This window comes from Hoplias malabaricus, chromosome 13 (assembly GCF_029633855.1).
Source record: "Hoplias malabaricus isolate fHopMal1 chromosome 13, fHopMal1.hap1, whole genome shotgun sequence".
Lineage (NCBI taxonomy): Eukaryota > Metazoa > Chordata > Actinopteri > Characiformes > Erythrinidae > Hoplias > Hoplias malabaricus.
Genome location: NC_089812.1, coordinates 37,571,537 through 37,593,438, shown reverse-complemented (window position 1 = coordinate 37,593,438; position 21,902 = coordinate 37,571,537). Strand labels below are relative to the sequence as shown.

Genomic DNA, 21,902 nt, shown 5'->3' with positions numbered 1-21,902 from the left:
AGCTCACCCGTCTGTGCTGGAAACCTGTGTAATGTGTTTACTGAACCCCAGTGTCAGTAAATGAGTGAATAAACAGTCGTGGTCCTATGCGAAGCTTTCTCCCCCTCTTTGCTCATGATAGATGCATCTGGAGTTTTTAAGACAACTCCAAAAGTACGAACAGAGATGAGGATAATGCCCAATTATTGCTCCGCAGGTGGATAATATTGACTTATTTTTGCTGTTTCAAATAATTCATGGTGGAAATGTCTCCAAACTCAGAAGACAGCTAACTGCATTACCGTACAGTAAATAAAATCATACAAACAAGTTAGACTTCATCCATGTACATACAACAATTAAACACACTGTTCCACCACTTGACAAGCTGCAGAGCTTCTGAACTTAAACAAACCAGAGAGAACTGCATTTCCCCACATTCGTAGATGTTCCCTTTAAGTATTATTTTGAAAGTTTTGTACCTAATTCAGGTAGTTTACCCAGAACAGCATTTCTCCTAATGACTTATTTCAGTCAAATTAAGCTGCAAACAGTAACATGACGTCAAATCTCCACTGAAAAACACTGTCAGCCAAATGGGATGCTGTGGAGCATATCACATGTGTATGATCATCACAGTCACAGCCAAGCACTGGCTAGTGGTGTAGTAAAACCTTGACTAGGGGTCAAAAAAAATAAATAAATAAAAAGTTATATTTATATTAATTATATTACATATATGCAACATAGGGTGAGGCATTGTGGTGTAGTCATACAACTCCAGGGTCCTGGAGGTTGTGGGTTCAAGTCCCACTCTGGGTGACTGTCTGTGAGAAGTGTGTGGGGTGTTCTCCCTGTGTCCGAGTGGGTTTTCTCCGAGTGACTGTCTGTGAGGAGTGTGGTGTGTTCTCTCTGTGTCTGCGTGGGTTTCCTCCAGGTGACTGTCTGTGAGGAGTGTGGTGTGTTCTCCCTGTGTCCACGTGGGGTTCCTCCCATGTTCCAGTTGGTAAGTGGATTTGCGACTCAAAAGTGTCCCTAGATGTGAATGTGTGTTACCCCCTGCAAAGGACTGGCACCCCCTCCAGGGTGTGTTCCTGCCTTGTGCTCAGTGATTCCGGGTAGGCTCTGGACCAACTGTGACCCTGAACAGGATAAGCACTTACAGACAATGAATGAATGAATATATGTTTAAAGTATTAAATGTTTTAATTTTTTTTTTTTTTTTTTTTTTTTTTACAAAGTTTTGTATTTTTTTTACTACAAATGTAATTTCAATCATTCGGAGCCACTTTCCACCATGCTTCACTGTGCCTAAAGAAGTCACGTAAAAAACGTATGCCACATTATGGCTAATTGCATGATGTCATTAAGTAAAAATGTTAGAATATCACAATATCATAATATTCACTTTTTTAAATAATTAAAAAAATGATGACGATACTATTGCGAACGATAGAATATGGCACAGCCCTAGCCTTGACCACCCAGAAGTGGGCAGTGGAGCACTGACTCTGTGCGGTTAAGAATAGGTAGATCCCCATCTCTGAGATTAGTGGGAGTACAACTTTTAATCCAGAACTAAACATCTGACATGAGAAGTTGACCTCGCTCATGTCACTTCATCGAATGATCAGCGTCTTCAGAAGAGTGGAGGTTATTTCTGTAATCAGTGGGGGATAAAAACCTTAAAAATACCCCTCATATCAGAATAAATTACCCGAGCCGGTACCTACACAGAGGTCGGCTACAGGGCATATATCCTTAAGACAAACAGCGTTAACTTTGGTCTGCAGTTGTACCACAGTCTCTCACTCTGTTTTTCAAAACATGTTTTTCTTTTAAATGACTGACTGATATCATGACAGCTTTCCTGATGCCAAAGCCCACCCACGTCATTTTAAACAAGACAGCTGACCTTTGTTCAGATGAACCACCTTTACACTTTCCCATGCACACACTCGTTCATCTGTGCCCACTCACTGACACAAGCTTGATTTATGAGGAATCCATGTGATGTGCATGTGATCTCTGCAGTTAACGTTGATGCCTTGATCTAATTAGGAGCATTACACACACACACACACACACACACACACACACACCGACATATATACCAAACCATACACCCACATGTACACAAACAAAAGCTCTGGTTGGCTGTCCAGCAGATCAGTTATCCATCAGTAAGGACAGCAGACAGGAAAAGTGCTCTTAACTTTGCCGCTGATAAAGTGTTTTAAAGTGAGAGTCACCCTGAGGACAGATCAATATTTGACATAGATTACGAGGGAAGGGATGAATTCAGCATTAGATCTTTTTAAGAACTGTTGGAATATGAACTAATGATAGTAGAAATATATATTTTTTCCCCACACAAATAACAGTTAATAACTTTATAAGTAGCTTCTTGAAAATCCAGAATGTCATATTACATTAAATCTTTCTTCTGAACTGAATATCTTGAAATACAGCTACAGGAAACATAAAGATGGGCCTGGGCTTCCATATGAGTGAGTTTAGTTACCATTTAATAATAATGAGGAGGGTGAAGAAAACATTATACACAAAAAATATACACCCATGATTATGTGACACAGATACATAAACCCTAGCATACGGAACAAGTTACTACCCACAATATCTGACCGAACACTCCGTTTAGCTGCTGAGAATATTATTTAACCTTTATATGTAATCATTTAACTGGGTTGTGAGATTGTCAGTTCTAAACTTGGCTTTTTGAAGGCTGAGGTGAGGCAAAGCACTGGTTCTCAGACTGTACTCACAGCAGAAGCAGACACACACTCACAGAATGTCATTTTTTTTTTCAAATAAATCTAATTTAGGGAGCAGTGGAAGGGGTGTGTGGGTGGTAGTGATCACTCCATCATAAGATAACCATCCTCATATTGTGTGAAAAAATACTCTATATACTGGGAATATCATTCATCCATTATCTGTAACCCTTATTCAGTTCAGGGTCGTGGTGGGTCCAGAGCCTACCTGGAATCATTGGGCGAATACATCCTGGAGGGTGCGCCAGTCCTTCACAGGGCAACACACACAAACACACACACACACACACACATTCACTCACACACTCACACCTACGGACACTTTCGAGACGCCAATCCACCTACCAACGTGTGTTTTTGGACTGTGGGATGAAACCGGAGCACCCGGAGGAAACCCACAGAGACACAGAGAGAACACACCACACTCCTCACAGTCACCCGGAGGAAACTCACACAGACACAGAGAGAACACACCCCACTCCTCACAGACAGTCATCCGGAGGAAACCCACGCAGACACAGAGAGAACACACCACACTCCTCATAGACAGTCACCTGGAGGAAACCCACGCAGACACAGAGAGAACACACCACTCCTCATAGACAGTCACCCGGAACAGGGCTCAAACCCACAACCATTTCTTACTTAATACCATAGTTTATTGTACACTTGAACCAAATTGTACACATGTAACCAAACCACCTCCCATTAATGAAGTCAGTCCCCATTTTTTGGAGCTAATTCTCCTCATAGCCAGTTTCCACCATACTTCATTGTGCCTAAAAGACTAATGTAAAGGACCTATGGCATATTATGTGTAACTGCATTTAGTCATTACATAAAAATAAAGTCAGAATATCACTACTATCACGATATAGTTTTTTTTTATCCTTTTAAAATCCTGACAATATTATTGCACATTTTACAATATGTCACAGCCATAACATCACTTATGAATTAGAATTCTTTAAGTCAGCAGAAATTTAATAAGTGGCAACAAGCCAGGAACTGCCTTTCTGAGTCTCCACTCTTTGCCTAAAAATAAGTCCATTAACATATGATATATGTTGGTGATTAAACTTGCCATACACAGGACATCCATAAAGCAAATACATGTCACGTTTGGATTTCTATCCCTGAGAGTAAGGAGACGGTGGACCACTGTTGACCCACTGAGGACAAAGTTGGACATCCACTAGTGTTTTACACAGTGTTTTCTGGACGGACAACTGTTGACCCACTGAGGACAAAGTTGGAGGTCCACTAGTGTTTTACACAGTGTTTTCTGGACGGACAACTGTTGACCGACTGAGGACAAAGTTGGACATCCACTAGTGTTTTACACAGCGTTTTCTGGGCGGACCACTGTTGACCCACTGAGGACAAAGTTGGAGGTCCACTAGTGTTTTACACAGTGTTTTCTGGACGGACAACTGTTGACCGACTGAGGACAAAGTTGGAGGTCCACTAGTGTTTTACACAGTGTTTTCTGGACGGACAACTGTTGACCCACTGAGGACAAAGTTGGAGGTCCACTAGTGTTTTACACAGTGTTTTCTGGACGGACAACTGTTGACCCACTGAGGACAAAGTTGGAGGTCCACTAGTGTTTTACACAGTGTTTTCTGGACGGACAACTGTTGACCGACTGAGGACAAAGTTGGACATCCACTAGTGTTTTACACAGCGTTTTCTGGGCGGACCACTGTTGACCCACTGAGGACAAAGTTGGAGGTCCACTAGTGTTTTACACAGTGTTTTCTGGACGGACAACTGTTGACCGACTGAGGACAAAGTTGGACATCCACTAGTGTTTTACACAGTGTTTTCTGGGTGGACAACTGTTGACCCACTGAGGGCAAATTTGGAGGTCCACTAGTGTTTTACACAGTGTTTTCTGGGTGGACCACTGCTGACCCACTGAGGACAAAGTTGGAGGTCCACTAGTGTTTTACACAGTGTTTTCTGGACGGACCACTGTTGACCCACTGAGGGCAAAGTTGCAGGTCCACTAGTGTTTTACACAGCGTTTTCTGGGTGGACAACTGTTGACCCACTAAGGGCAAAGTTGGAGGTCCACTAGTGTTTTACACAGTGTTTTCTGGGTGGACAACTGTTGACCCACTGAGGGCAAAGTTGGAGGTCCACTAGTGTTTTACACAGTGTTTTCTGGGTGGACAACTGTTGACCCACTGAGGACAAAGTTGGAGGTCCACTAGTGTTTTACACAGTGTATTCTGGGTGGACCACTGTTGACCCACTGAGGACAAAGTTGGAGGTCCACTAGTGTTTTACACAGTGTTTTCTGGACGGACAACTGTTGACCCACTGAGGGCAAATTTAGAGGTCCACTAGTGTTTTACATAGTGTTTTCTGGGTAGACCACTGCTGACCCACTGAGGACAAAGTTGGAGGTCCACTAGTGTTTTACACAGTGTTTTCTGGACGGACAACTGTTGACCCACTGAGGACAAAGTTGGAGGTCCACTAGTGTTTTACACAGTGTTTTCTGGGTGGACCACTGTTGACCCACTGAGGACAAAGTTGGAGGTCCACTAGTGTTTTACACAGTGTTTTCTGGACGGACAACTGTTGACCCACTGAGGGCAAATTTAGAGGTCCACTAGTGTTTTACATAGTGTTTTCTGGGTAGACCACTGCTGACCCACTGAGGACAAAGTTGGAGGTCCACTAGTGTTTTACACAGTGTTTTCTGGACGGACAACTGTTGACCCACTGAGGACAAAGTTGGAGGTCCACTAGTGTTTTACACAGTGTTTTCTGGACGGACCACTGTTGACCCACTGAGGGCAAAGTTGGAGGTCCACTAGTGTTTTACACAGTGTTTTCTGGGTGGACCACTGCTGACCCACTGAGGACAAAGTTGGAGGTCCACTAGTGTTTTACACAGTGTTTTCTGGACGGACCACTGTTGACCCACTGAGGGCAAAGTTGCAGGTCCACTAGTGTTTTACACAGCGTTTTCTGGGTGGACAACTGTTGACCCACTGAGGGCAAAGTTGGAGGTCCACTAGTGTTTTACACAGTGTTTTCTGGGTGGACAACTGTTGACCCACTGAGGGCAAATTTGGAGGTCCACTAGTGTTTTACACAGTGTTTTCTGGGTGGACAACTGTTGACCCACTGAGGACAAAGTTGGAGGTCCACTAGTGTTTTACACAGTGTATTCTGGGTGGACCACTGTTGACCCACTGAGGACAAAGTTGGAGGTCCACTAGTGTTTTACACAGTGTTTTCTGGACGGACAACTGTTGACCCACTGAGGGCAAATTTAGAGGTCCACTAGTGTTTTACATATTGTTTTCTGGGTAGACCACTGCTGACCCACTGAGGACAAAGTTGGAGGTCCACTAGTGTTTTACACAGTGTTTTCTGGACGGACAACTGTTGACCCACTGAGGACAAAGTTGGAGGTCCACTAGTGTTTTACACAGTGTTTTCTGGACGGACAACTGTTGACCCACTGAGGACAAAGTTGGAGGTCCACTAGTGTTTTACACAGCGTTTTCTGGACGGACCACTGTTGACCCACTGAGGACAAAGTTGGAGGTCCACTAGTGTTTTACACAGTGTATTCTGGACGGACCACTGTTGACCCACTGAGGGCAAAGTTGGAGGTCCACTAGTGTTTTACACAGTGTTTTCTGGGTGGACCACTGCTGACCCACTGAGGACAAAGTTGGAGGTCCACTAGTGTTTTACACAGTGTTTTCTGGGTGGACCACTGTTGACCCACTGAGGACAAAGTTGGAGGTCCACTAGTGTTTTACACAGTGTTTTCTGGGTGGACCACTGTTGACCCACTGAGGACAAAGTTGGAGGTCCACTAGTGTTTTACACAGTGTTTTCTGGACGGACAACTGTTGACCCACTGAGGGCAAATTTGGAGGTTCCAATAGTGTTTTACACAGTGTTTTCTGGGTGGACCACTGTTCACCCACTGAGGGCACAGTTGGAGGACCACTAGTGTTTTACACAGTGTTTTCTGGACGGACAACTGTTGACCCACTGAGGACAAAGTTGGAGGTCCACTAGTGTTTTACACAGTGTTTTCTGGGTGGACCACTGCTGACCCACTGAGGACAAAGTTGGAGGTCCACTAGTGTTTTACACAGTGTTTTCTGGGTGGACCACTGTTGACCCACTGACGACAAAGTTGGAGGTCCACTAGTGTTTTACACAGTGTTTTCTGGGTGGACCACTGTTGACCCACTGAGGACAAAGTTGGAGGTCCACTAGTGTTTTACACAGTGTTTTCTGCACGGACAACTGTTGACCCACTGAGGACAAAGTTGGAGGTCCACTAGTGTTTTACACAGTGTTTTCTGAACGGACCACTGTTGACCCACTGAGGGCAAAGTTGGAGGTCCACTAGTGTTTTACACAGTGTTTTCTGGGTGGACCACTGCTGACCCACTGAGGACAAAGTTGGAGGTCCACTAGTGTTTTACACAGTGTTTTCTGGACGGACAACTGTTGACCGACTGAGGACAAAGTTGGACATCCACTAGTGTTTTACACAGCGTTTTCTGGGCGGACCACTGTTGACCCACTGAGGACAAAGTTGGAGGTCCACTAGTGTTTTACACAGTGTTTTCTGGACGGACAACTGTTGACCGACTGAGGACAAAGTTGGAGGTCCAACTAGTGTTTTACACAGTGTTTTCTGGACGGACAACTGTTGACCCACTGAGGACAAAGTTGGAGGTCCACTAGTGTTTTACACAGTGTTTTCTGGACGGACAACTGTTGACCGACTGAGGACAAAGTTGGACATCCACTAGTGTTTTACACAGCGTTTTCTGGGCGGACCACTGTTGACCCACTGAGGACAAAGTTGGAGGTCCACTAGTGTTTTACACAGTGTATTCTGGGTGGACCACTGTTGACCCACTGAGGACAAAGTTGGAGGTCCACTAGTGTTTTACACAGTGTTTTCTGGACGGACAACTGTTGACCCACTGAGGACAAAGTTGGAGGTCCACTAGTGTTTTACACAGTGTTTTCTGGGTGGACCACTGTTGACCCACTGAGGACAAAGTTGGAGGTCCACTAGTGTTTTACACAGTGTTTTCTGGACGGACAACTGTTGACCCACTGAGGGCAAATTTAGAGGTCCACTAGTGTTTTACATAGTGTTTTCTGGGTAGACCACTGCTGACCCACTGAGGACAAAGTTGGAGGTCCACTAGTGTTTTACACAGTGTTTTCTGGACGGACAACTGTTGACCCACTGAGGACAAAGTTGGAGGTCCACTAGTGTTTTACACAGTGTTTTCTGGACGGACCACTGTTGACCCACTGAGGGCAAAGTTGGAGGTCCACTAGTGTTTTACACAGTGTTTTCTGGGTGGACCACTGCTGACCCACTGAGGACAAAGTTGGAGGTCCACTAGTGTTTTACACAGTGTTTTCTGGACGGACCACTGTTGACCCACTGAGGGCAAAGTTGCAGGTCCACTAGTGTTTTACACAGCGTTTTCTGGGTGGACAACTGTTGACCCACTAAGGGCAAAGTTGGAGGTCCACTAGTGTTTTACACAGTGTTTTCTGGGTGGACAACTGTTGACCCACTGAGGGCAAAGTTGGAGGTCCACTAGTGTTTTACACAGTGTTTTCTGGGTGGACAACTGTTGACCCACTGAGGACAAAGTTGGAGGTCCACTAGTGTTTTACACAGTGTATTCTGGGTGGACCACTGTTGACCCACTGAGGACAAAGTTGGAGGTCCACTAGTGTTTTACACAGTGTTTTCTGGACGGACAACTGTTGACCCACTGAGGGCAAATTTAGAGGTCCACTAGTGTTTTACATAGTGTTTTCTGGGTAGACCACTGCTGACCCACTGAGGACAAAGTTGGAGGTCCACTAGTGTTTTACACAGTGTTTTCTGGACGGACAACTGTTGACCCACTGAGGACAAAGTTGGACATCCACTAGTGTTTTACACAGTGTTTTCTGGGTGGACCACTGTTGACCCACTGAGGACAAAGTTGGAGGTCCACTAGTGTTTTACACAGTGTTTTCTGGACGGACAACTGTTGACCCACTGAGGGCAAATTTAGAGGTCCACTAGTGTTTTACATAGTGTTTTCTGGGTAGACCACTGCTGACCCACTGAGGACAAAGTTGGAGGTCCACTAGTGTTTTACACAGTGTTTTCTGGACGGACAACTGTTGACCCACTGAGGACAAAGTTGGAGGTCCACTAGTGTTTTACACAGCGTTTTCTGGACGGACCACTGTTGACCCACTGAGGGCAAAGTTGGAGGTCCACTAGTGTTTTACACAGTGTTTTCTGGGTGGACCACTGCTGACCCACTGAGGACAAAGTTGGAGGTCCACTAGTGTTTTACACAGTGTTTTCTGGACGGACCACTGTTGACCCACTGAGGGCAAAGTTGCAGGTCCACTAGTGTTTTACACAGCGTTTTCTGGGTGGACAACTGTTGACCCACTGAGGGCAAAGTTGGAGGTCCACTAGTGTTTTACACAGTGTTTTCTGGGTGGACAACTGTTGACCCACTGAGGGCAAATTTGGAGGTCCACTAGTGTTTTACACAGTGTTTTCTGGGTGGACAACTGTTGACCCACTGAGGACAAAGTTGGAGGTCCACTAGTGTTTTACACAGTGTATTCTGGGTGGACCACTGTTGACCCACTGAGGACAAAGTTGGAGGTCCACTAGTGTTTTACACAGTGTTTTCTGGACGGACAACTGTTGACCCACTGAGGGCAAATTTAGAGGTCCACTAGTGTTTTACATATTGTTTTCTGGGTAGACCACTGCTGACCCACTGAGGACAAAGTTGGAGGTCCACTAGTGTTTTACACAGTGTTTTCTGGACGGACAACTGTTGACCCACTGAGGACAAAGTTGGAGGTCCACTAGTGTTTTACACAGTGTATTCTGGACGGACCACTGTTGACCCACTGAGGGCAAAGTTGGAGGTCCACTAGTGTTTTACACAGTGTTTTCTGGGTGGACCACTGCTGACCCACTGAGGACAAAGTTGGAGGTCCACTAGTGTTTTACACAGTGTTTTCTGGGTGGACCACTGTTGACCCACTGAGGACAAAGTTGGAGGTCCACTAGTGTTTTACACAGTGTTTTCTGGGTGGACCACTGTTGACCCACTGAGGACAAAGTTGGAGGTCCACTAGTGTTTTACACAGTGTTTTCTGGACGGACAACTGTTGACCCACTGAGGGCAAATTTGGAGGTTCCAATAGTGTTTTACACAGTGTTTTCTGGGTGGACCACTGTTCACCCACTGAGGGCACAGTTGGAGGACCACTAGTGTTTTACACAGTGTTTTCTGGACGGACAACTGTTGACCCACTGAGGACAAAGTTGGAGGTCCACTAGTGTTTTACACAGTGTTTTCTGGGTGGACCACTGCTGACCCACTGAGGACAAAGTTGGAGGTCCACTAGTGTTTTACACAGTGTTTTCTGGGTGGACCACTGTTGACCCACTGACGACAAAGTTGGAGGTCCACTAGTGTTTTACACAGTGTTTTCTGGGTGGACCACTGTTGACCCACTGAGGACAAAGTTGGAGGTCCACTAGTGTTTTACACAGTGTTTTCTGCACGGACAACTGTTGACCCACTGAGGACAAAGTTGGAGGTCCACTAGTGTTTTACACAGTGTTTTCTGAACGGACCACTGTTGACCCACTGAGGGCAAAGTTGGAGGTCCACTAGTGTTTTACACAGTGTTTTCTGGGTGGACCACTGCTGACCCACTGAGGACAAAGTTGGAGGTCCACTAGTGTTTTACACAGTGTTTTCTGGACGGACAACTGTTGACCGACTGAGGACAAAGTTGGACATCCACTAGTGTTTTACACAGCGTTTTCTGGGCGGACCACTGTTGACCCACTGAGGACAAAGTTGGAGGTCCACTAGTGTTTTACACAGTGTTTTCTGGACGGACAACTGTTGACCGACTGAGGACAAAGTTGGAGGTCCAACTAGTGTTTTACACAGTGTTTTCTGGACGGACAACTGTTGACCCACTGTGGACAAAGTTGGAGGTCCACTAGTGTTTTACACAGTGTTTTCTGGACGGACAACTGTTGACCGATTGAGGACAAAGTTGGACATCCACTAGTGTTTTACACAGCGTTTTCTGGGCGGACCACTGTTGACCCACTGAGGACAAAGTTGGAGGTCCACTAGTGTTTTACACAGTGTTTTCTGGACGGACCACTGTTGACCGACTGAGGACAAAGTTGGACATCCACTAGTGTTTTACACAGTGTTTTCTGGACGGACAACTGTTGACCCACTGAGGGCAAATTTAGAGGTCCACTAGTGTTTTCTGGGTAGACCACTGCTGACCCACTGAGGACAAAGTTGGAGGTCCACTAGTGTTTTACACAGTGTTTTCTGGGTGGACCACTGTTGACCCACTGAGGACAAAGTTGGAGGTCCACTAGTGTTTTACACAGTGTTTTCTGGACGGACAACTGTTGACCCACTGAGGGCAAATTTAGAGGTCCACTAGTGTTTTACATAGTGTCTTCTGGGTAGACCACTGCTGACCCACTGAGGACAAAGTTGGAGGTCCACTAGTGTTTTACACAGTGTTTTCTGGACGGACAACTGTTGACCCACTGAGGACAAAGTTGGAGGTCCACTAGTGTTTTACACAGTGTTTTCTGGACGGACCACTGTTGACCCACTGAGGGCAAAGTTGGAGGTCCACTAGTGTTTTACACAGTGTTTTCTGGGTGGACCACTGCTGACCCACTGAGGACAAAGTTGGAGGTCCACTAGTGTTTTACACAGTGTTTTCTGGACGGACCACTGTTGACCCACTGAGGGCAAAGTTGCAGGTCCACTAGTGTTTTACACAGCGTTTTCTGGGTGGACAACTGTTGACCCACTGAGGGCAAAGTTGGAGGTCCACTAGTGTTTTACACAGTGTTTTCTGGGTGGACAACTGTTGACCCACTGAGGGCAAATTTGGAGGTCCACTAGTGTTTTACACAGTGTTTTCTGGGTGGACAACTGTTGACCCACTGAGGACAAAGTTGGAGGTCCACTAGTGTTTTACACAGTGTTTTCTGGACGGACAACTGTTGACCCACTGAGGGCAAATTTAGAGGTCCACTAGTGTTTTACATAGTGTTTTCTGGGTAGACCACTGCTGACCCACTGAGGGCAAATTTAGAGGTCCACTAGTGTTTTACATATTGTTTTCTGGGTAGACCACTGCTGACCCACTGAGGACAAAGTTGGAGGTCCACTAGTGTTTTACACAGTGTTTTCTGGACGGACAACTGTTGACCCACTGAGGACAAAGTTGGAGGTCCACTAGTGTTTTACACAGTGTTTTCTGGACGGACAACTGTTTACCCACTGAGGACAAAGTTGGAGGTCCACTAGTGTTTTACACAGCGTTTTCTGGACGGACCACTGTTGACCCACTGAGGACAAAGTTGGAGGTCCACTAGTGTTTTACACAGTGTATTCTGGACGGACCACTGTTGACCCACTGAGGGCAAAGTTGGAGGTCCACTAGTGTTTTACACAGTGTTTTCTGGGTGGACCACTGCTGACCCACTGAGGACAAAGTTGGAGGTCCACTAGTGTTTTACACAGTGTTTTCTGGGTGGACCACTGTTGACCCACTGAGGACAAAGTTGGAGGTCCACTAGTGTTTTACACAGTGTTTTCTGGGTGGACCACTGTTGACCCACTGAGGACAAAGTTGGAGGTCCACTAGTGTTTTACACAGTGTTTTCTGGACAGACAACTGTTGACCCACTGAGGGCAAATTTGGAGGTTCCAATAGTGTTTTACACAGTGTTTTCTGGGTTGACCACTGTTCACCCACTGAGGGCACAGTTGGAGGACCACTAGTGTTTTACACAGTGTTTTCTGGACGGACAACTGTTGACCTACTGAGGACAAAGTTGGAGGTCCACTAGTGTTTTACACAGTGTTTTCTGGGTGGACCACTGCTGACCCACTGAGGACAAAGTTGGAGGTCCACTAGTGTTTTACACAGTGTTTTCTGGACGGACAACTGTTGACCCACTGAGGGCAAATTTGGAGGTTCCAATAGTGTTTTACACAGTGTTTTCTGGGTGGACCACTGTTCACCCACTGAGGGCACAGTTGGAGGACCACTAGTGTTTTACACAGTGTTTTCTGGACGGACAACTGTTGACCCACTGAGGACAAAGTTGGAGGTCCACTAGTGTTTTACACAGTGTTTTCTGGGTGGACCACTGCTGACCCACTGAGGACAAAGTTGGAGGTCCACTAGTGTTTTACACAGTGTTTTCTGGGTGGACCACTGTTGACCCACTGACGACAAAGTTGGAGGTCCACTAGTGTTTTACACAGTGTTTTCTGGGTGGACCACTGTTGACCCACTGAGGACAAAGTTGGAGGTCCACTAGTGTTTTACACAGTGTTTTCTGCACGGACAACTGTTGACCCACTGAGGACAAAGTTGGAGGTCCACTAGTGTTTTACACAGTGTTTTCTGAACGGACCACTGTTGACCCACTGAGGGCAAAGTTGGAGGTCCACTAGTGTTTTACACAGTGTTTTCTGGGTGGACCACTGCTGACCCACTGAGGACAAAGTTGGAGGTCCACTAGTGTTTTACACAGTGTTTTCTGGACGGACAACTGTTGACCGACTGAGGACAAAGTTGGACATCCACTAGTGTTTTACACAGCGTTTTCTGGGCGGACCACTGTTGACCCACTGAGGACAAAGTTGGAGGTCCACTAGTGTTTTACACAGTGTTTTCTGGACGGACAACTGTTGACCGACTGAGGACAAAGTTGGAGGTCCAACTAGTGTTTTACACAGTGTTTTCTGGACGGACAACTGTTGACCCACTGTGGACAAAGTTGGAGGTCCACTAGTGTTTTACACAGTGTTTTCTGGACGGACAACTGTTGACCGATTGAGGACAAAGTTGGACATCCACTAGTGTTTTACACAGCGTTTTCTGGGCGGACCACTGTTGACCCACTGAGGACAAAGTTGGAGGTCCACTAGTGTTTTACACAGTGTTTTCTGGACGGACCACTGTTGACCGACTGAGGACAAAGTTGGACATCCACTAGTGTTTTACACAGTGTTTTCTGGACGGACAACTGTTGACCCACTGAGGGCAAATTTAGAGGTCCACTAGTGTTTTCTGGGTAGACCACTGCTGACCCACTGAGGACAAAGTTGGAGGTCCACTAGTGTTTTACACAGTGTTTTCTGGGTGGACCACTGTTGACCCACTGAGGACAAAGTTGGAGGTCCACTAGTGTTTTACACAGTGTTTTCTGGACGGACAACTGTTGACCCACTGAGGGCAAATTTAGAGGTCCACTAGTGTTTTACATAGTGTTTTCTGGGTAGACCACTGCTGACCCACTGAGGACAAAGTTGGAGGTCCACTAGTGTTTTACACAGTGTTTTCTGGACGGACAACTGTTGACCCACTGAGGACAAAGTTGGAGGTCCACTAGTGTTTTACACAGTGTTTTCTGGACGGACAACTGTTGACCCACTGAGGGCAAATTTAGAGGTCCACTAGTGTTTTACATAGTGTTTTCTGGGTAGACCACTGCTGACCCACTGAGGGCAAATTTAGAGGTCCACTAGTGTTTTACATATTGTTTTCTGGGTAGACCACTGCTGACCCACTGAGGACAAAGTTGGAGGTCCACTAGTGTTTTACACAGTGTTTTCTGGACGGACAACTGTTGACCCACTGAGGACAAAGTTGGAGGTCCACTAGTGTTTTACACAGTGTTTTCTGGACGGACAACTGTTTACCCACTGAGGACAAAGTTGGAGGTCCACTAGTGTTTTACACAGCGTTTTCTGGACGGACCACTGTTGACCCACTGAGGACAAAGTTGGAGGTCCACTAGTGTTTTACACAGTGTATTCTGGACGGACCACTGTTGACCCACTGAGGGCAAAGTTGGAGGTCCACTAGTGTTTTACACAGTGTTTTCTGGGTGGACCACTGCTGACCCACTGAGGACAAAGTTGGAGGTCCACTAGTGTTTTACACAGTGTTTTCTGGGTGGACCACTGTTGACCCACTGAGGACAAAGTTGGAGGTCCACTAGTGTTTTACACAGTGTTTTCTGGGTGGACCACTGTTGACCCACTGAGGACAAAGTTGGAGGTCCACTAGTGTTTTACACAGTGTTTTCTGGACAGACAACTGTTGACCCACTGAGGGCAAATTTGGAGGTTCCAATAGTGTTTTACACAGTGTTTTCTGGGTGGACCACTGTTCACCCACTGAGGGCACAGTTGGAGGACCACTAGTGTTTTACACAGTGTTTTCTGGACGGACAACTGTTGACCTACTGAGGACAAAGTTGGAGGTCCACTAGTGTTTTACACAGTGTTTTCTGGGTGGACCACTGCTGACCCACTGAGGACAAAGTTGGAGGTCCACTAGTGTTTTACACAGTGTTTTCTGGGTGGACCACTGTTGACCCACTGACGACAAAGTTGGAGGTCCACTAGTGTTTTACACAGTGTTTTCTGGGTGGACCACTGTTGACCCACTGAGGACAAAGTTGGAGGTCCACTAGTGTTTTACACAGTGTTTTCTGCACGGACAACTGTTGACCCACTGAGGACAAAGTTGGAGGTCCACTAGTGTTTTACACAGTGTTTTCTGAACGGACCACTGTTGACCCACTGAGGGCAAAGTTGGAGGTCCACTAGTGTTTTACACAGTGTTTTCTGGGTGGACCACTGCTGACCCACTGAGGACAAAGTTGGAGGTCCACTAGTGTTTTACACAGTGTTTTCTGGACGGACAACTGTTGACCGACTGAGGACAAAGTTGGACATCCACTAGTGTTTTACACAGCGTTTTCTGGGCGGACCACTGTTGACCCACTGAGGACAAAGTTGGAGGTCCACTAGTGTTTTACACAGTGTTTTCTGGACGGACAACTGTTGACCGACTGAGGACAAAGTTCTGGACGGACAACTGTTGACCCACTGAGGACAAAGTTGGAGGTCCACTAGTGTTTTACACAGTGTTTTCTGGACGGACAACTGTTGACCGACTGAGGACAAAGTTGGACATCCACTAGTGTTTTACACAGCGTTTTCTGGGCGGACCACTGTTGACCCACTGAGGACAAAGTTGGAGGTCCACTAGTGTTTTACACAGTGTTTTCTGGACGGACCACTGTTGACCGACTGAGGACAAAGTTGGACATCCACTAGTGTTTTACACAGTGTTTTCTGGACGGACAACTGTTGACCCACTGAGGGCAAATTTAGAGGTCCACTAGTGTTTTACATAGTGTTTTCTGGGTAGACCACTGCTGACCCACTGAGGACAAAGTTGGAGGTCCACTAGTGTTTTACACAGTGTTTTCTGGACGGACAACTGTTGACCCACTGAGGACAAAGTTGGAGGTCCACTAGTGTTTTACACAGTGTTTTCTGGACGGACCACTGTTGACCCACTGAGGGCAAAGTTGGAGGTCCACTAGTGTTTTACACAGTGTTTTCTGGGTGGACCACTGCTGACCCACTGAGGACAAAGTTGGAGGTCCACTAGTGTTTTACACAGTGTTTTCTGGACGGACCACTGTTGACCCACTGAGGGCAAAGTTGCAGGTCCACTAGTGTTTTACACAGCGTTTTCTGGGTGGACAACTGTTGACCCACTGAGGGCAAAGTTGGAGGTCCACTAGTGTTTTACACAGTGTTTTCTGGGTGGACAACTGTTGACCCACTGAGGGCAAATTTGGAGGTCCACTAGTGTTTTACACAGTGTTTTCTGGGTGGACAACTGTTGACCCACTGAGGACAAAGTTGGAGGTCCACTAGTGTTTTACACAGTGTATTCTGGGTGGACCACTGTTGACCCACTGAGGACAAAGTTGGAGGTCCACTAGTGTTTTACACAGTGTTTTCTTGACGGACAACTGTTGACCCACTGAGGGCAAATTTAGAGGTCCACTAGTGTTTTACATATTGTTTTCTGGGTAGACCACTGCTGACCCACTGAGGACAAAGTTGGAGGTCCACTAGTGTTTTACACAGTGTTTTCTGGACGGACAACTGTTGACCCACTGAGGACAAAGTTGGAGGTCCACTAGTGTTTTACACAGTGTTTTCTGGACGGACAACTGTTGACCCACTGAGGACAAAGTTGGAGGTCCACTAGTGTTTTACACAGCGTTTTCTGGACGGACCACTGTTGACCCACTGAGGACAAAGTTGGAGGTCCACTAGTGTTTTACACAGTGTATTCTGGACGGACCACTGTTGACCCACTGAGGGCAAAGTTGGAGGTCCACTAGTGTTTTACACAGTGTTTTCTGGGTGGACCACTGCTGACCCACTGAGGACAAAGTTGGAGGTCCACTAGTGTTTTACACAGTGTTTTCTGGGTGGACCACTGTTGACCCACTGAGGACAAAGTTGGAGGTCCACTAGTGTTTTACACAGTGTTTTCTGGGTGGACCACTGTTGACCCACTGAGGACAAAGTTGGAGGTCCACTAGTGTTTTACACAGTGTTTTCTGGACGGACAACTGTTGACCCACTGAGGGCAAATTTGGAGGTTCCAATAGTGTTTTACACAGTGTTTTCTGGGTGGACCACTGTTCACCCACTGAGGGCACAGTTGGAGGACCACTAGTGTTTTACACAGTGTTTTCTGGACGGACAACTGTTGACCCACTGAGGACAAAGTTGGAGGTCCACTAGTGTTTTACACAGTGTTTTCTGGGTGGACCACTGCTGACCCACTGAGGACAAAGTTGGAGGTCCACTAGTGTTTTACACAGTGTTTTCTGGGTGGACCACTGTTGACCCACTGACGACAAAATTGGAGGTCCACTAGTGTTTTACACAGTGTTTTCTGGGTGGACCACTGTTGACCCACTGAGGGAAGAGTTTGAGGTCCACTAGTGTTTTACACAGCGTTTTCTGGACGGACCACTGTTGACCCACTGAGGACAAAGTTGGAGGTCCACTAGTGTTTTACACAGTGTTTTATGGACGGACCACTGTTGACCCACTGAGGGCAAAGTTGCAGGTCCACTAGTGTTTTACACAGCGTTTTCTGGGTGGACAACTGTTGACCCACTGAGGGCAAAGTTGGAGGTCCACTAGTGTTTTACACAGTGTTTTCTGGACGGACAACTGTTGACCCACTGAGGGCAAATTTGGAGGTTCCAATAGTGTTTTACACAGTGTTTTCTGGGTGGACCACTGTTCACCCACTGAGGGCACAGTTGGAGGACCACTAGTGTTTTACACAGTGTTTTCTGGACGGACAACTGTTGACCCACTGAGGACAAGGTTGGAGGTCCACTACTGTTTTATACAGTGTTTTCTGGGTGGACCACTGCTGACCCACTGAGGACAAAGTTGGAGGTCCACTAGTGTTTTACACAGTGTTTTCTGGGTGGACCACTGTTGACCCACTGACGACAAAGTTGGAGGTCCACTAGTGTTTTACACAGTGTTTTCTGGGTGGACCACTGTTGACCCACTGAGGACAAAGTTGGAGGTCCACTAGTGTTTTACACAGTGTTTTCTGCACGGACAACTGTTGACCCACTGAGGACAAAGTTGGAGGTCCACTAGTGTTTTACACAGTGTTTTCTGAACGGACCACTGTTGACCCACTGAGGGCAAAGTTGGAGGTCCACTAGTGTTTTACACAGTGTTTTCTGGGTGGACCACTGCTGACCCACTGAGGATAAAGTTGGAGGTCCACTAGTGTTTTACACAGTGTTTTCTGGACGGACAACTGTTGACCGACTGAGGACAAAGTTGGACATCCACTAGTGTTTTACACAGCGTTTTCTGGGCGGACCACTGTTGACCCACTGAGGACAAAGTTGGAGGTCCACTAGTGTTTTACACAGTGTTTTCTGGACGGACCACTGTTGACCGACTGAGGACAAAGTTGGACATCCACTAGTGTTTTACACAGTGTTTTCTGGACGGACAACTGTTGACCCACTGAGGGCAAATTTAGAGGTCCACTAGTGTTTTACATAGTGTTTTCTGGGTAGACCACTGCTGACCCACTGAGGACAAAGTTGGAGGTCCACTAGTGTTTTACACAGTGTTTTCTGGGTGGACCACTGTTGACCCACTGAGGACAAAGTTGGAGGTCCACTAGTGTTTTACACAGTGTTTTCTGGGTGGACAACTGTTGACCCACTGAGGGCAAATTTGGAGGTCCACTAGTGTTTTACAAGGGTGTTTTCTGGGTGGACCACTGCTGACCCACTGAGGACAAAGTTGGAGGTCCACTAGTGTTTCACACAGTGTTTTCTGGGTGGACCACTGTTCACCCACTGAGGGCACAGTTGGAGGTCCACTAGTGTTTTACACAGTGTTTTCTGGACGGACAACTGTTGACCCACTGAGGACAAAGTTGGAGGTCCACTAGTGTTTTACACAGCGTATTCTGGACGGACCACTGTTGACCCACTGAGGAAAAAGTTGGAGGTCCACTAGTGTTTTACACAGTGTTTTCTGGGTGGACCACTGTTGACCCACTGAGGACAAAGTTGGAGGTCCACTAGTGTTTTACACAGTGTTTTCTGGGTGGACCACCGCTGACCCACTGAGGGGCAAATTTGGAGGTCCACTAGTGTTTTACACAGTGTTTTCTGGGTGGACCACTGTTCACCCACTGAGGGCACAGTTGGAGGACCACTAGTGTTTTACACAGTGTTTTCTGGACGGACAACTGTTGACCCACTGAGGACAAAGTTGGAGGTCCACTAGTGTTTTACACAGTGTTTTCTGGGTGGACCACTGCTGACCCACTGAGGACAAAGTTGGAGGTCCACTAGTGTTTTACACAGTGTTTTCTGGGTGGACCACTGTTGACCCACTGACGACAAAGTTGGAGGTCCACTAGTGTTTTACACAGTGTTTTCTGGGTGGACCACTGTTGACCCACTGAGGGAAGAGTTGGAGGTCCACTAGTGTTTTACACAGCGTTTTCTGGACGGACCACTGTTGACCCACTGAGGACAAAGTTGGAGGTCCACTAGTGTTTTACACAGTGTTTTATGGACGGACCACTGTTGACCCACTGAGGGCAAAGTTGCAGGTCCACTAGTGTTTTACACAGCGTTTTCTGGGTGGACAACTGTTGACCCACTGAGGGCAAAGTTGGAGGTCCACTAGTGTTTTACACAGTGTTTTCTGGACGGACAACTGTTGACCCACTGAGGGCAAATTTGGAGGTCCACTAGTGTTTTACAAGGGTGTTTTCTGGGTGGACCACTGCTGACCCACTGAGGACAAAGTTGGAGGTCCACTAGTGTTTTACACATAATTTTAATCAGCACAGTGTCATCATTTTTATCATTTAATCATTTTATATCAGTCTTACACTCATTATTATATCTTTCAGAGTTGTCGGTAATGTTTGTATCAGTGTGTTTTCCAGAATAAAAGTCTCTGTGAATGTAAAATCTGTGTGAGGAGATTGTAAATGAGTTCTATCCGGTACAGGACAGTAACCTGAGGGGTCCGATGGTGGTGGACCAGCAGTGGTCTACAGTCAGTGGTGTGACAGTCTTTTTATGACAGTGGACTGATATATGATTACTGTTTGGGGTGGAATTGTAAAATTATGTATCATAAGAATAAGTGGTACAGACTGTGAAGATATTTTTTCCATATCATCCTCCAAAGCCCTACTACAGTTGTAGAAGTTGTACTGTTTATTCCCACTCTTGATGCACTTTGGCTACTTTAAATTCTACATGACGTTAATATTTCAGTAACACACTCACATAAGAATGGGTTTAAATATACTTCACACACACACACCTGATGTAATGCTGTGGCTCCGTGTGTGTTCACATAACCAGGTGATCTGGAGACGAGAGGCTGACCTCACGCCGCGAAAACTGTTCATCAAACACAACGCCCCCACAGCCATCACATCAACTAAAAGAAAAGGAAAGAATCCATGACTGAAAGAAGAACGAGGAAGTGTACATCAACAAAAAGAAGGTAATTAACGTCAACTGAAAGAAGAGAAACGAAAAAAAAACAACGAGAAAGAACTACACCAACTGAAAGAAAGTGAAAGAAGTAGGTCTCCAAATGAAAGAGTAGTGCACTGGCTAAAAGAAAGACACAAACACCAACTAAAACAACGAGAAAGTACAACTGAACTGAAGGCTGTGTGGTGTTCCAACTGAAACTAAGCGCTGGAATTAGAACAACAACTGACACGAAGAGAAAAGACAAACACAACAACTGACAAAGAGAGAAAGAACTACTTTGAAATCATTTGAAATATGAGACGAACCAACACCGGCTGAAAGAAGAGAGAGGAGTTAAACGAACTTAAAGAGGCCACAAGAGAAACGGACACCAGAGACGTAGCAACTGCTCCAAAAATTCCCGCCGTTTTCGTCTCTGCGCGAGCTGTTGAATGTCTCAGAGAAGTTGGTCAATGTTGACTAAATCTCTCTCTCTCTCTCTCTCTCACACACACACACACACGGTCATTCACCGGATGGTCAAACTCACGTGCAGAGAGTAGGGACAGACTGAGGCGGACGTAGGTTTTTAAAGACCGAGAACTAGCCTAGTCTTCATAGTTACACAGCGCGCGCACACACACACACACACACACACAGACTTGTATTCCTGGATTTGTGGGTATTTCCTTTGGCTTCTGCGTTGCTGCAGATAAACATTGATAGCAACCCACAACCCAACCCTGTCCTCGCTATCTTTAAACTCCTCATTATGTCGAGCTAAAACATATCCACATCAAAAATGCGATCAAAAAAATCTACACCAGCATTTTCTACTAAAAATAACAATAAATAAAAGACGGTGTTGGTGTAAAGTGAGGTGTTGTAATGCAGGTTAGTCATAAAACGTGAGAACAGGACGTAAACATCTATTACGTAATAATCTAAAGGCAGTTATGTGAAACCGTCTCTACAAGAAAACGCTTTTTTAATAAACCGAAATATTCCACAGGAAGCGTCGCTTTAATTCATTAGATACGCAAATTTATAAATGTTCAAATTTAAAACATCCAACTCGCTGTATGTGCGCAGTCCTTTTCTTTGATTTCATG

General features: G+C 46.1%; 1 protein-coding gene across 5 annotated transcripts in view; it reads right to left on the bottom strand.

The window, feature by feature from the left end:
* Positions 1-21,463, bottom strand: part of nme4 (NME/NM23 nucleoside diphosphate kinase 4) — a 46,666-nt gene extending 25,203 nt beyond the window's left edge. Inside the window, exons 1-2 of one of the 5 annotated variants that reach the window (XM_066641792.1) lie at positions 21,341-21,463; positions 20,630-20,749 (exon numbers count right to left, since the gene is read on the bottom strand). In XM_066641792.1, the coding sequence (XP_066497889.1) occupies positions 20,630-20,741 (112 nt within the window). In that variant the 5' untranslated portion in view covers positions 20,742-20,749; positions 21,341-21,463. The other 4 variants (XM_066641794.1, XM_066641790.1, XM_066641791.1 and 1 more) reach the window with 4 other exon arrangements.
* Between the last annotated feature and the right edge of the window lie 439 nt (positions 21,464-21,902).